Source organism: Mus musculus, chromosome 12 (assembly GCF_000001635.26).
Source record: "Mus musculus strain C57BL/6J chromosome 12, GRCm38.p6 C57BL/6J".
Lineage (NCBI taxonomy): Eukaryota > Metazoa > Chordata > Mammalia > Rodentia > Muridae > Mus > Mus musculus.
The window spans coordinates 101,496,023-101,509,687 of record NC_000078.6 but is presented as its reverse complement, the minus strand read 5'-3'; the positions used below and the strand labels follow the sequence as shown (position 1 = coordinate 101,509,687).

The 13,665-nt window shown below is 38.9% G+C and overlaps 1 protein-coding gene across 2 annotated transcripts in view; it reads right to left on the bottom strand.

Annotated features, from left to right (window-relative positions):
• Catsperb (cation channel sperm associated auxiliary subunit beta) overlaps positions 1–13,665 on the bottom strand; it is a 221,365-nt gene that overhangs the window by 116,322 nt on the left and 91,378 nt on the right. For both annotated transcript variants that reach the window (XM_006515929.1, NM_173023.2), the window contains exons 11-13: positions 1,713–1,779; positions 1,081–1,127; positions 362–511 (exon numbers count right to left, since the gene is read on the bottom strand). In XM_006515929.1, the coding sequence (XP_006515992.1) occupies positions 362–511; positions 1,081–1,127; positions 1,713–1,779 (264 nt within the window). The remainder of the gene's footprint in view (positions 1–361; positions 512–1,080; positions 1,128–1,712; positions 1,780–13,665) is intronic.

Sequence of the window (13,665 nt, the reverse complement as noted above, 5' to 3'; positions counted from 1 at the left end):
TCTGAGAATAATCGTAATTAATAGTCATGGTTAAGGATTTATGCAACAATAAATTTACATCTGTGGTAATAGGTTCCCCTTCTTTGTCCATTGAAGCTAGCCCTTTCAAGGAACTTTATATTTATGTGGAAAATATTCAGTTTATATTTCCATGGAGAATGAGTAATGAACAATCAGAAAACAATTAGCATTGTGGCTTTCATTTTTATACATTTGACTGACAAAAAGAAGTGTTCAGGGGCAAGCTATTCCACAAATGATTTTATCAATTTCTACACCAGAGATCTTGACAAACTGGAAATGATGTCTGCTAAGATTAGTTTCTAGTGCTTGGTGACAGGAAATACCCTCTAAGACTTACTTGCACATTGAAAAGATAAATTCCACTGTCTGTTTCTTGGTCAATAAGGAATGTTATCACACGCGGAATGGATTTTTCATTTTTAATAGTAGAGAATACACAAGGTAACCAGTGAAGAAATGGTTCTTTACTGAAAAAACAAGAACTGGACTACAAAATAGAAAGAGAGAAAATTGTTTCTGAAACATAAATTCCAACTATTTACTGTAGAAAAACAAGCTAATGAATCATTGTGTTCTTCTGACAAGCCACAAATAAATCCATATGTCCCTTCCCCTTTTTCTTATGTATGCACGCATGCATGGACACAGGCAGATACACAGAATGGTTCTTACTATGTGACCAAGGGTTTTCTAGATCTAGGTCGCACAGGTTTGTGTGCCTCCTCCTACTGATTGCTAGAATTACACATGTGTGACTCTACACATGGTTCAGAAATCATAGTTTATAATTCTTTAATGTCTATCCCTTTCTTCTGGGTGGATTTTGTTTTTAGAAGACACTGAGAAGAAACACTTATCTAGTATGGAGCATTTGTCTAGATATGTTAGATACTTAGCTTTATCAAGAGTAGGTATTTGCTATTAAGTAAACAAGGAGACACCACTGGGACTGGTTGAGTATTTCTGTGTGTTCAAGTACCAAATTGCAGATCAAGAACAGTTCTCAAAATCATGCTTAACAAAATTAGCTACCTTTGAAAGTTTTCTATATCATACCTCACTGAGGGTCCTGTTTCTGTTGAAAGTGATAGTAACATAATCAACTGTAAAGTACAAAGGTACAGAAATTATGAACAACATCTATACTTTTTTTTACTTGGGAAGTATTAGTGTTAATAGAGCTGCCTACATAAAATATAAGGGCAGTTTGTGTCATCTATTTAATGTATCTTTGGACACAGCTCTCTTGCAATTGGGCAGCAGTGCCACTCTCATTCATTTTTTTATTAGATATTTTATTTATTTCATTTCAAATGTTATCCCCTTTCTTGGATTCCCCACTGAAAACCCCTATCCCATCCCTCCCCCAGCCCCCACTCACCAATCCACCCACTCCTGCTTCCTCAATGCCCCAGTGTAGGGGAATGCCAAGACTCTCACTCGTTTTTATAAAAGTTACCTCAGCATGTGGCTCATATTAGCCTCATGTCTGCAGTGTTCCTGTTTCTGCCTCTGAGTGGTAAAGGAATGACATGTCTATACCACTAGTAAGCCTGACTTTCTCATTTTTAGGGCATTAATTCATACATAATTGTTATCTTCACATTTTATTCAATTTTTTTATTTAATGCATTTTATTTTATCTATGTATGTAATCTATAGTGACAAAAGTCTGTCTTAAAATTTACCTTCAAAACTTTCTCTGTTTGCAAAACATTTTTCATTATACCACAGATTTCCTCTAATATAGTCAACCTATAAAAATATATAAATGAAAACATCAAGTGGATTATATAGAGAGAAATATGTTAAACAGAAGGAAACTTACTTTAAAATTCTAAAGTTTTAATCATTTGTGGATGTGAAGTCAACTAAGAAAAAAATCTGTACTTATATAAGAGGTTGAAGACTAAAGTAAAGAAACAGCAATTATATTGCCAAGAGTCCCTAAGAAAGAAATGCAAAGGCATGATGCGGTTCTTGGCTATGAAGTGAACCCAGAAGCTGCTTAGGTCTTCACCAGTTAGAATGGTACATGTTTATTTTGTTGTTGTTGTTGTTGTTCCACATTTGCTGCAACAGGGCAGAAGGAACCTGCACAGAAGACTGGTAATGGCAATAGCAGCAATATAAAGGCACTGAGAACTGATCATAAGAAAGAAATGGTAGGCAAGTAGAATTATTTTTGTTAAATATTAACTATAATATGATGAGAAAGTTTGTTAGGGGAAGGTTTCAACTTTCCAGCTGGAGTTAAGACAAGGAAATCCTCTTTTATTTTTAATGTGTTGGCCAGTGTGAAAATTAGCATAACTTGTCAGTAGCAATTATATAAATACTGAGATTTTCACCCTGCTAGCTCCCAAATAGAAGCATGAGTATTTTATTTATTTAACAGCTTATGGCACAATTGAGCAGTGCCGATTTTTTTTTTTTAATTCCCTAAACTACTCTGGAATCTCCCAGACAAAATCCCCAAGATGGTTGCACTTCATGGTTTTCTCTGTTCCACCTGGTTCCTTATGATTTCTCCTGGACCTTCTCCTCATGACTGAACCTCCACTTCCTCACGCTCACCCACTCCCCTGGCTGGGAGGAAGTTCAGCCCTACTCTCTCCCCTGTTCCATCCTTGACTTTCCAGCTTTTATTGACAAATCAGAGACTAAATGGGGAACAATGTTTATACTCTGTTAAGCAGGAGATACTTAGAATAAGCATTACAATGCCATGTGCAGATTGCAACCATGCATGGGTGCAGAGAAATCAGCAGTTGAACAATACAAGATACTCTACACACAGGGCACAATAATACTATGCCTACACCTCCCCCTTTTAATCCAATGAAAGGTTCTTTCTATTACAATAATGTGATTTACTTTTATGCATTTAGGAACCATGAAGAAAGTATTCTATTACTCATCCTATCTTGATGCATCAAAGTTCTATACTTAAATCAATTTCTTTTTTAAAAATTTTATAATTAGGTTTTTTCCTCATTTACATTTCCAATGCTATCCCAAAAGTCCCTCCCCCCCACTCCCCTACCCACCCACTCCCACTTCTTGGCCCTGGCGTTCTCCTGTACTGAAGCATATAAAGTTTGCACGACCAATGGGCCTCTCTTTCCACTGATGTTGACTAGGCCATCTTCTGATACATATGCAGCTAAAGACACGAGCTCCAGGGTACTGGTTAGTTCATAATGTTGTTCCACCTATAGGGTTGCAGATCCCTTGAAATCCTTGAGTACTTTCTCTAGCTCCTCCATTGGGGGCCCTGAGGTCCATCCAATAGCTGACTGTGAGCATCCACTTCTGTGTTTGTTAGGCCCCGGCACAGTCTCACAAGAGACAGCTATATCAGGGTCCTTTCAGCAAAATCTTGCTTGTGAATGCAATGGTGTCAGCATTTGGAGGCTGATTATGGGATGGATCCCCGGATGTGGCAGTCTCTAGATGGTGCATCCTTTTGTCTCAGCTCCAAACTTTGTCTCTGTAACTCCTTCCATGGGTGCTTTGTTCCCAATTCTAAGAAGGGGCAAAGTATCCTCACGTTGGTCTTTGAACTTCTTGAGTTTCATGTGTTTCACAAATTGTATCTTATATATTGGTTATTCTAAGTTTCTGGGCTAATATCCACTTATCAATGAGTACATATCATGTGAGTTCTTTTGTGACTGGGTTACCTCACTCAAGCTGATGCCCTCCAGGTCCATCCGTTTGCCTAGAAATTTTCTAAATTCATTCTTTTTAATAGATGAGTAGTACTCCATTGTGTAAATGTACCACATTTTCTGTATCCATTCCTCTGTTGAGGGGCATCTGGGTTCTTTCCAGCTTCTGGCTATTATAAATAAGGCTGCTATGAACATAGTGGAGCATGTGTCTTTCTTACCAGTTGGAACACCTTCTGGATATATGCACAGGAGAGGTATTGCTGGATCCTCCGGTAGTACTATGTTCAATTTTCTGAGGAACTGCCTGACTGATTTCCAGAGTGGTTGAACAAGCTTGCAATCCACCAACAATGGAGGAGTGTTCCTCTTTCTCCATATCCTCGCCAGCATCGGCTGTGAACTGAATTTTTGCTCTTAGCCATTCTGACTGGTGAGAGATGGAAACTCAGGGTTGTTTTGATTTGCAATTCCCTGATGATTAAGGATGCTGAGCATTTTTTCAGGTGCTTCTCAGCCATTCGGTATTCCTCAGGTGAGAATTCTTTGTTTAGCTCTGAGCCCCATGTTTTAATGGGGTTATTTGATTTTCTGGAGTCCGCCTTCTTGAGTTCTTTATATATATTGGATACTAGTCCCCTATCTGATTTAGGATAGGTAAAGATTCTTTCCAAATCTGTTGGTGGCCTTTTAGTCTTATTGACAGTGTCTTTTGCCTTGCAGAAGCTTTGCAATTTTATGAGGTCCCATTTGTCACTTCTCGATCTTACAGCACAAGCCATTGCTGTTCTATTCAGGAATTTTTCCCCTGTGCCCATATCTTCAAGGCTTCTCCCTACTTTCTCCTCTATAAGTTTCAGTGTCTCTGGTTTTTGTGGAGTTCCTTGATCCACTTATATTTGACCTTAGTACAAGGAGATAGGAATGGATCAATTCACATTCTTCTACATGATAACCACCAGTTGTGCCAGCACCATTTGTTGAAAATGCTGTCTTTTTACCACTGGATGGTTTTAGCTCCCTTGTCAAAGATCATGTGACCATAGGTGTGTGGGTTCATTTCTGGGTCTTCTATTCTATTCCATTGGTCTACTTGTCTGTCGCTATACCAGTACCATGCAGTTTTCTTTTTTTTTTTTTTTTTTTTTTTTTTTTAAATCACAATTGCTCTGTAGTATAGCTTTAGGTCAGATATGGTGATTCCACCAGAGTTTCTTTTATCCTTGAGAAGAGTTTTTGCTATCCCAGGTTTTTTGTTATTCCAGATGAATTTGCAGATTGGTCTTTCTAATTCCTTGAAGAATTGAGTTGGAGTTTTGATGGGGATTGCATTGAATCTGTAGATTGCTTTTGGCAAGATAGCCATTTTTACAATGTTGATTCTGCCAATCCATGAGCTTGGGAGATCATTCCATCTTCTGAGATCTTCTTAATTTCTTTCTTCAGGGACTTGAAGTTCTTATCATACAGATCTTTCACTTCCTTAGAGTCATGCCAAGTAATTTTATATTATTTGTGACTATTGGGAAAAATGTTGTTTCCCTACTTTCTTTCTCAGCCTGTTTATTCTTTGTGTAGAGAAAGAAAGAAAAACATTGATGTGTTTGAGTTAATTTTATATCCAGCTACTTCACCAAAGCTGTTTATCGGGTTTAGGAGTTCTCTGTTGGAATTTTTAGGGGCACTTATATATACTATCATATCATCTGCAAAAAGTGATGTTTTGACTTCTTCTTTTCCAATTTGTATCCCCTTGATCTCCTTTTGTTGTCGAATTGCTCTGGCTAGGACTTCAAGTACAATGTTGAATAGGTAGGGAGAAAGTGGGCAGCATTGTCTAGTCGCTGATTTTAGTGGGATTGCTTCCAGCTTCTCACCATTTACTTTGATGTTGGCTACTGGTTTGCTGTAGATTGCTTTTATCATGTTTAGGTATGGGCCTTGAATTCCTGATCTTTCCATGACTTTTATCATGAATGGGTGTTGGATTTTGTCAAATGCTTTCTCTGAGTCTAACAAGATGATCATGTGGTTTTTGTCTTGTTTGTTTACATAATGGATTACATGGATGGATTTCCGTATATTAAACCATCCTTGCATCCCTGGAATAAAACCTACTTGGTCAGGATGGATGACTGTTTTAATGTGTTCTTGGATTCAGTTAGGGAGAATTTTATTGAGTATTTTTGCATCAATATTCATAAGGGAAATTGGTCTGAAGTTCGCTATCTTTGTTGGATCTTTCTGTGGTTTAGGTATCAGAGTAAGTGTGGCTTCATAGAATGAATTGGGTAGAGTACCTTCTACTTCTGTTTTGTGGAATAGTTTGTGCAGAACTGGAATTAGATCTTCTTTGAAGGTCTGATAGAGCTCTGCACTAAACCCATCTGGTCCTGGGCTTTTTGTGGCTGGGAGACTATTAATGACTGCTTCTATTTCTTTAGGGGATATAGGACTGTTTAGATCTTTAACTTGATCCTGATTTAACTTTGGTACCTGGTATCTGTCTAGAAATTTGTCCATTTTATCCAGGTTTTCCAGTTTTGTTGAGTATAGCCTTTTGTAGAAGGATCTGATTTTTTTTTTTTTTTTTTTTTTTTTTGGATTTCTTCAGGATCTGTTGTTATGTCTCCCTTTTCATTTCTAGCTAAGGGTTTATCTATCTTGTTGATTTTCTCAAAGAACCAACTCCTCCTTTGGTTAATTCTTTGAATAGTTCTTCTTGTTTCCACTTGGTTGATTTCGCCCCTGAGTTTGATTATTTCCTGCCATCTACTCTTCTTGGGTGAATTTGCTTCCTTTTGTTCTAGAGCTTTTAGGTGTGTTGTCAAGCTGCTAGTGTGTGCTCTCTCTAGTTTCTTTTTGGAGGCAGTCAGAGCTATGAGTTTTCCTCTTAGGAATGCTTTCATTGTGTCCCATAGGTTTGGGTATGTTGTGGCTTCATTTTCATCAAACTCTAAAAAGTCTTTAATTTCTTTATTTCTTCCTTGACCAAGGTATCTTTGAGTAGAGTGTTGTTCCGTTTCCACGTGAATGTTGGCTTTCTATTATTTATTTTGTTATTGAAGATCAGCCTTAGTCCATGGTGATCTGATAGGATGCATGGGAGAATTTCAATATTTTTGTATCTGTTGAGGCCTGTTTTGTGACCAATTATATGGTCAATTTTGGAGAAGGTAACATGTGGTGCTGAGAAGAAGTTATATCCTTTTGTTTTAGGATAAAATGTTCTGTAGATATCTGTTAAGTCCATTTCTTTCATAACTTCTGTTAATTTTACTGTGTCCCTGTTTAGTTTCTGTTTCTAGGATCTGTCCATTGATGAAAGTGGTGTGTTGAAGTCTTCCACTATTATTGTGTGAGGTGCTTTGAGCTTTACTAAGGTGTATTTAATGAATGTGGCTGCCCTTGCATTTGGGGCATAGATATTCAGAATTGAGAGTTCCTCTTGGAGGATTTTAACTTTGATGACTATGAAGTGTCCCTCCATGTCTTTTTTGATTACTTTGGGTTGGAAGTTGATTTTATTCGATATCAGAATGGCTACTCCAGCTTGTTTCTTCACACCATTTGCTTGGAAAATTGTTTTCCAGCCTTTCACTCTGAGGTAGTGTCTGTCTTTTTCCCTGAGATGGGTTTCCTGTAAGCACCAAAATGTTGGGTCCTGTTTGTATAGCTAGTCTGTTAGTCAATGTCTTTTTATTGGGGAATTGAGTCCATTGATATTAAGAGATATTAAGGAAAAATAATTGTTGCTTCCTATTATTTTTGTTGTTAGAGTTGGCATTCTGTTCTTGTGGCTGTCTTCTTTTTTGTTTGTTGAAGAATTACTTTCTTGCTTTTTCTAGGGCGTGGTTTCTGTCCTTGTATTGGTTTTTTTCTGTTATTATCATTTGAAGGGCTGGATTCATGGAAAGATAATGTGTGAATTTGGTTTTGTCGTGTAATACTTTGGTTTCTGCATCTATGGTAATTGAGAGTTTAGTTGGGTATAGAAGCCTGGGCTGGCATTTGTGTTCTCTTAGGGTCTGTATAACATCTGTCCAGGTTCTTCTGGCTTTCATAGTCTCTGGTGAAAAGTCTGATATAATTCTTATAGGCCTGCCTTCATATGTTACTTGACCTTTTCCCCTTACTGCTTTTAATATTCTATCTTTATTTAGTGCATTTGTTGTTCTGATTATTATGTGTCAGGAGGAATTTCGTTTCTGGTCCAGTCTATTTGGAGTTCTGTAGGCTTCTTGTATGTTCATGGGCATCTCTTTCTTTAGGTTTGGGAAGTTTTCTTCTATTATTTTGTTGAAGATGTTTGCTGGCCCTTTTAGTTGAAAATCTTCAGTCTCATCTATACCTATTTTCCATAGGTATGGTCTTCTCATTGTGTCCTGGATTTCCTGGATGTTTTAAGTTAGTATCTTTTTGCATTTTCCATCGTCTTTGATTGTTGTGCCGATGTTCTCTATGGAATCTTCTGCACCTGAGATTCTCTCTTCCATCTCTTGTATTCTGTTGCTGATGCTCGTATCAATGTTTCCAGATTTCTTTCCTAGGTTTTCTATCTCCAGCATTGCCTTACTTTGGGTTTTCTTTATTGTGTCTACTTCCCTTTTTAGGTCTAATATGGTTTTGTCATTTCCATCACCTGTTTGGATGTGTTTTCCTGTTTTTCTATAAGGACTTCTACCTGTTTATTTGTGTTTTCCTGTTTTTCTTTAAGGACTTGTAACTCTTTAGCTGTGTTCTTTAAGTGAGTTATTAAAGTCCTTCTTGATGTGCTCTACCATCATCCTGAGATATGCTTTTAAATCCGGGCCTAGCTTTTTGGGTGTGTTGGGGTGCCTAGGACTGGGTGAGGTGGGAGTGCTGGGTTCTGATGATGGTGAGTGGTCTTGGTTAGTAAGATTCTTACATTTGCCTTTCACCATCTGGTATTCTCTAGAGTTAGTTTTTATAGTTGTCTCTGGTTAGAGCTTGTTCCTCCAATGATTATGTTAGCCTCTATCAGCAGATCTGGGAGACTAGCTCTCTCCTCAGTTTCAGTGGTCAGAGTACTCTCTGCAGGCAAGCTTTCCTCTTGCAGGGAAGGTGCCCAGATATCTGTCGTTCATACCTGCCTCCTGGCAGATGTTGTGTTGCACTCACCAGGGGTCCTAAGATCACTTGGAGACTCCTCTAGGGACCTTGGGGGGTGTCTGATGACTCCATGCACAAGGTGCCCCAGTGCTGGTGCAGACCAGAAGGGACTTGTGACCCTGGTCAGGCCAGGTTTTCTGCTTCCCTAATTAATGCTGTCTCAGGTCCCACACAAATGGATTGGAACAGAAGTTGTGTTCCACTCACTAGAGGTCCTAAGATCACGTGGAGAGTCTTCTGAGGACCTTGGGGGTGTCTGCCGACTCCCAAGGTGACCCGGTGCTGGTGCCCACTGGAAGGGTTAAATCAATTTTTATCATGATGACATGAATAGGCCTAAAAACATCTTCCTAAGTCCTAAACAATTTGAGCTTGATATAGATACAGAAACTATTTAGTCTTCAACCACATCAGAGACTTGAAAAGGAATAAATATTACCTGAATAAACAGGAAGTGCAGGGAAGCAGCTTCCAAAACTATAAAAGTGGCAGAGATGGCTGGTTGCCTGCACAGTCCCCCTGAAGTTTTCTATAACATGGGATCATCTATCTTCAGCCAAGAATATCTGACAGACATTTCTATGAAGGAGGAATTATAATGGACTTGCCTACCTGTCCTGGAAAATCTTGGCTGTCAACTTCCCTGGATCCAGTATGCTCAGTTTAGACAGCATTTTGTTTGCATTTGAATGCAAGGGCATTTTCTTGTCTAGTGGCTAGCTTACCACATATGAATCCAACTCTACATGGAGGTTCTTTGCTTGCCTGTCATGTTCTTTCAAGTGGAATAAGATTTTTCCAGCATCAGAACTATCTTATTGTCAAAAATGTCTTAAATTAATAAATTATCTTTAAATGTCATTTTCTTAGTCAGGGTTTCTATTCCTGCACAAACATTATGAGCAGGAAGCAAGATGGGGAGGAAAGGGTTTATTCAGCTTACACGTTTAGGTCCCTGTTCATCACCAAAGGAAGTCAGGAATGGAACTCAAGCAGGTCAGGAAGCAGGAGCTGATGCAGAGGCCATGGAGGGATGTTCCTTACTGGTTTGCTTCCCCTGGCTTGCTCAGCTTGATTTCTTATAGAACCCAAGACTACTAGCCCAGGGATGGCACCACCCACAATGGAATCTCCCCTCTTGATCACTAATTGAGACATGCCTTACAGCTGGATCTCATGAAAGCATTTCCTCAACTGAAGCTCCTTTCTCTGTGATAACTCCACCCTTTGTCAAGTTGACACACAAAACCAGCCAGTACAATTGACCCCTTGTCAACTTGACATACAAACACATCACTATTAAGCCTCAACCCTTACTTTCTTATTCATCCCCAAGATCTAAATGACTTTAAAAGTCCCACAGTCTTGCATATTAAAGTTCAATCCCTTTAAAATAACCAATATCTTTTAAAATTCAAGGTCTTTTAAAAATCCAAAGTCTCTTAACTGTAGGACTCCACTAAAGTACCTTCTTTCTTTAAGAGGCACAGTCACAATCAAAAACAAAATCAGACTCCAGCCTTCCAATGTTTGGGATCCAACTCACAATCTTCTGGGCTCCTCCAAGGGCTTGGGTCACTTCTCCAGCCCTGCACTTGTAGCACACACCTTGTCTTCTAGGCTTCAGCTGCCTGTACTCCACTGTTGCTGCTGTTCTTGGTGGTAATCTCATGGTACTGGCATCTACAAAACACTGCTGTCTTCCACTGTAACTAGGCTTCACCAATAGCCTCTCATAGGCTCTCTTCATGGTGTCAAGCCTCATTGCCTTTGCATGACCCCTTCAATCCTGTGCCATCAATTGCTACTGAGGCTTCACCTTCACCAATGGCCTTCTGCAGCCTCTCACAGTGTTGAACCTCAGCTGTTCTGCATGACCCCTTCATACCTTCAAAACCAGTACCATCTGGTGACTCTTACAAATTAACCAAGTCCAGCCACAGCACAAGGCACAACATTGACTATCTCTGCAACCATAGCCTCTATGCTTTCAAAAAACACTTCACAGTAAATTTCACCTCAATGATGCTGGTCTCTTCTTCACCACTAACTTCTTAGCTCCAGCTAACCAAAATCAATAGTCTCAGTAACACAAAGTTTTGCTTTAGTTGTTCTGGTATGTTGTTAATCACAACTGATTCTTCATCCCCAGCTAACCAAAACCACAGAATCTTCACAATCATAATAGCTAAGGCCCTGATAATAGTCTTTAATCTTCCCTCTGAAATTTCACAGCCAGGCCTCCATCTTCTGCACTGTTCTCAACATTATCTTACAAGCTCCTATACAACATCCCACAGAGCTCTTAACACTGAATGGTTCTTCTAGCCCAAAGTTCCAAAGTCCTTCCACAGTCCTCTCAAAAACATGGTCAGTTTGTCACAGGAATATCCCTCTCCTCATACCAACTTCTGTATTAGTTAGGGTTCTCTAGAGTCACAGAACTTATGGGTAGTTTCTATATAGTAAGGGAATTTGTTCACCACTTACAGTCCGTAGTCCAACTCCCATCAATGGTCAGCCTCAGCTGTGAATGGAAGTACAAGTATCTAGCAGTTGCTCAGTCCCACAAAGCAAGCAGTCAAAGAGAAAGCAAATCTTCCTTCTTCCAATGTCCTTATGTAGGTCTCCAGCAGAAGCTGTAGCCCAGATTAAAGGTGTGTGCCACCACGCCTTTAATCCCAAATGACCTTGAACTCAGTGATCTCCCTGTCTTAATATTCTGGAATTCATAGCCACTATGCCTCAAGATCTCCATGCCAAGGTCCAGGTTAGAAACTTGTATTTCCCAGCCTCCAGATTAGGATGACTGGTGAGCTGTCCAATTCTGGATTGTAGTTCATTCCAGATATAGTCAAATTGGCAGCCAGGAATAGCCACTACAGTCATATTTTGTATATCTCTGAGTTTTTTGAAAACCATTTATTTGTGTACAGTATATCTGCATTGTTTTTTTCCTATTTATTATCTATTCAATGTAGGAAACATATTTTTATAGTTAACTAAACTAGTATCTAACATGACCATGAGTTTCATTGTCTGACTGCTAAGTTCTTTTTATTTATCCTAAACAGTTTTAAAACAACTTTAAGAAGACTAGAACTTCACATAAGTGGATGCTCACAGTCAGCTATTGGATGGATCACAGGGCTCCCAATGGAGGAACTAGAGAAAGTACCCAAGGAGCTAAAGGGATCTGCAACCCTATAGGTGGAACAACATTATGAACTAACCAGTACCCCGGAGCTCTTGACTCTAGCTGCATATGTATCAAAAGATTGTCTAGTCCGCCATCACTGGAAAGAGAGGCCCATTGGACATGCAAACTTTATATGCCCCAGTACAGGGGAAAGCCAGGGCCAAAAAGTGGGAGTGGGTGGGTAGGGGAGTAGGTGGGGTATGGGGAACTTTTGGGATAGCATTGGAAATGTAAATGAGGAAAATACCTAATTAAAAATATAAAAAAAAAGACTAGAACTTAACATTAAATTTTAATTATTGCAGAGGTATAATACCTTAGCATGTTGTAGCAAAATATAATCTTAAATCTTAGTATACAAAGTTCTATGCCAATGTAACTGAATATAACTTTTAAATTGTATGAATATACAATGATCTATACCAATGTGTCCAAGTATAATCGTAATTTGTATCAATATACAAAGATTTATACCAATGTAAGATTAATGGCTTTTTAATGTTCTTTGATCTAAAAGTAGATCCAATAATCTACCCTTTTGTTTATCATTCCTATAACCAAACCCTACATCGACAAGAAACTTCCAACAAACATTTATCCAATAGAATGACCAGCATTTGGTTAAAGATGATTCTTTGTTCTCTGTTGTAGCAGGTAAGGCATTTGTTTTTCTTTATATGTTAGTTTGGACTGCATAGCTAAGATGTAATATAAATTCTTATCTATGACATTTGAAAGGATGACATGATAAGTAATTTTTATTCTAAGGTTTAAATTTTTTAAATCTGTTTTCTTGTATCTCTATATTTTTATTATCCTGTTTATTTTTGCTTACAAATTTTTCTACACATATCCACCTCAAAAATAATAATGCAGACTTCTTCCTGTCACAAGGAAATGCAGCAACAGAGAGTGGAGCAGAGTCTGAAGGAAAGGCCATCCAGAGACTGCCGCACCTAGGGATCCATCCCATCTGCAGACACCAAACCCAGACACTACTGCTAATGCCAAGAAGCACTTGCTGCCAGGAGCCTGATATATCTGTCCCCTGAAAGACTCTGCCAGAGCCTGACCAATACAGATGTGGATGTACAAAGCCAAACATCAGACTGAGAACGGGGACCCCAATGGAGGAGTTAGGGCAAAGACTGAAGTAGTTGAAGGGGTTTGCAACCCCATAAGGAGAACAACAATATCAATCAACCAGACCCCCCAAAACTCCCAGGGACTAAACCACCAATGACAGAGTACTCATGGGGGGACCCATGGCTCCAGCTGGATATGTAGCAGAGGATTGTCCTATCTGGCATTAGGGTACTGAGGCAGGCATGGGTGGACAGGAGGGGGAGCACCCTTATAGAGGCAGGGGGTCGGGGAGGAGATAGGAGTCTGTAGAGGGGAAACTGGGAAGGGGGAATAACATTTGAAATGTAAATAAATAAAATAACCATTAAATATGAAAATAAATGGATTTTTTCTAATTTTCTTTTAATGTTTTATCTATCTTTTCATACCTCTCCTTATCTTGTTTTTCTAAAGCCCTCTGTTTCCAGAAGGCATAGAAAACCAACATCATTATTAAAGGAAAGAGTCAGGGTTATCAATAGGAAAATAATCAAAATCTGTAATAAGTCA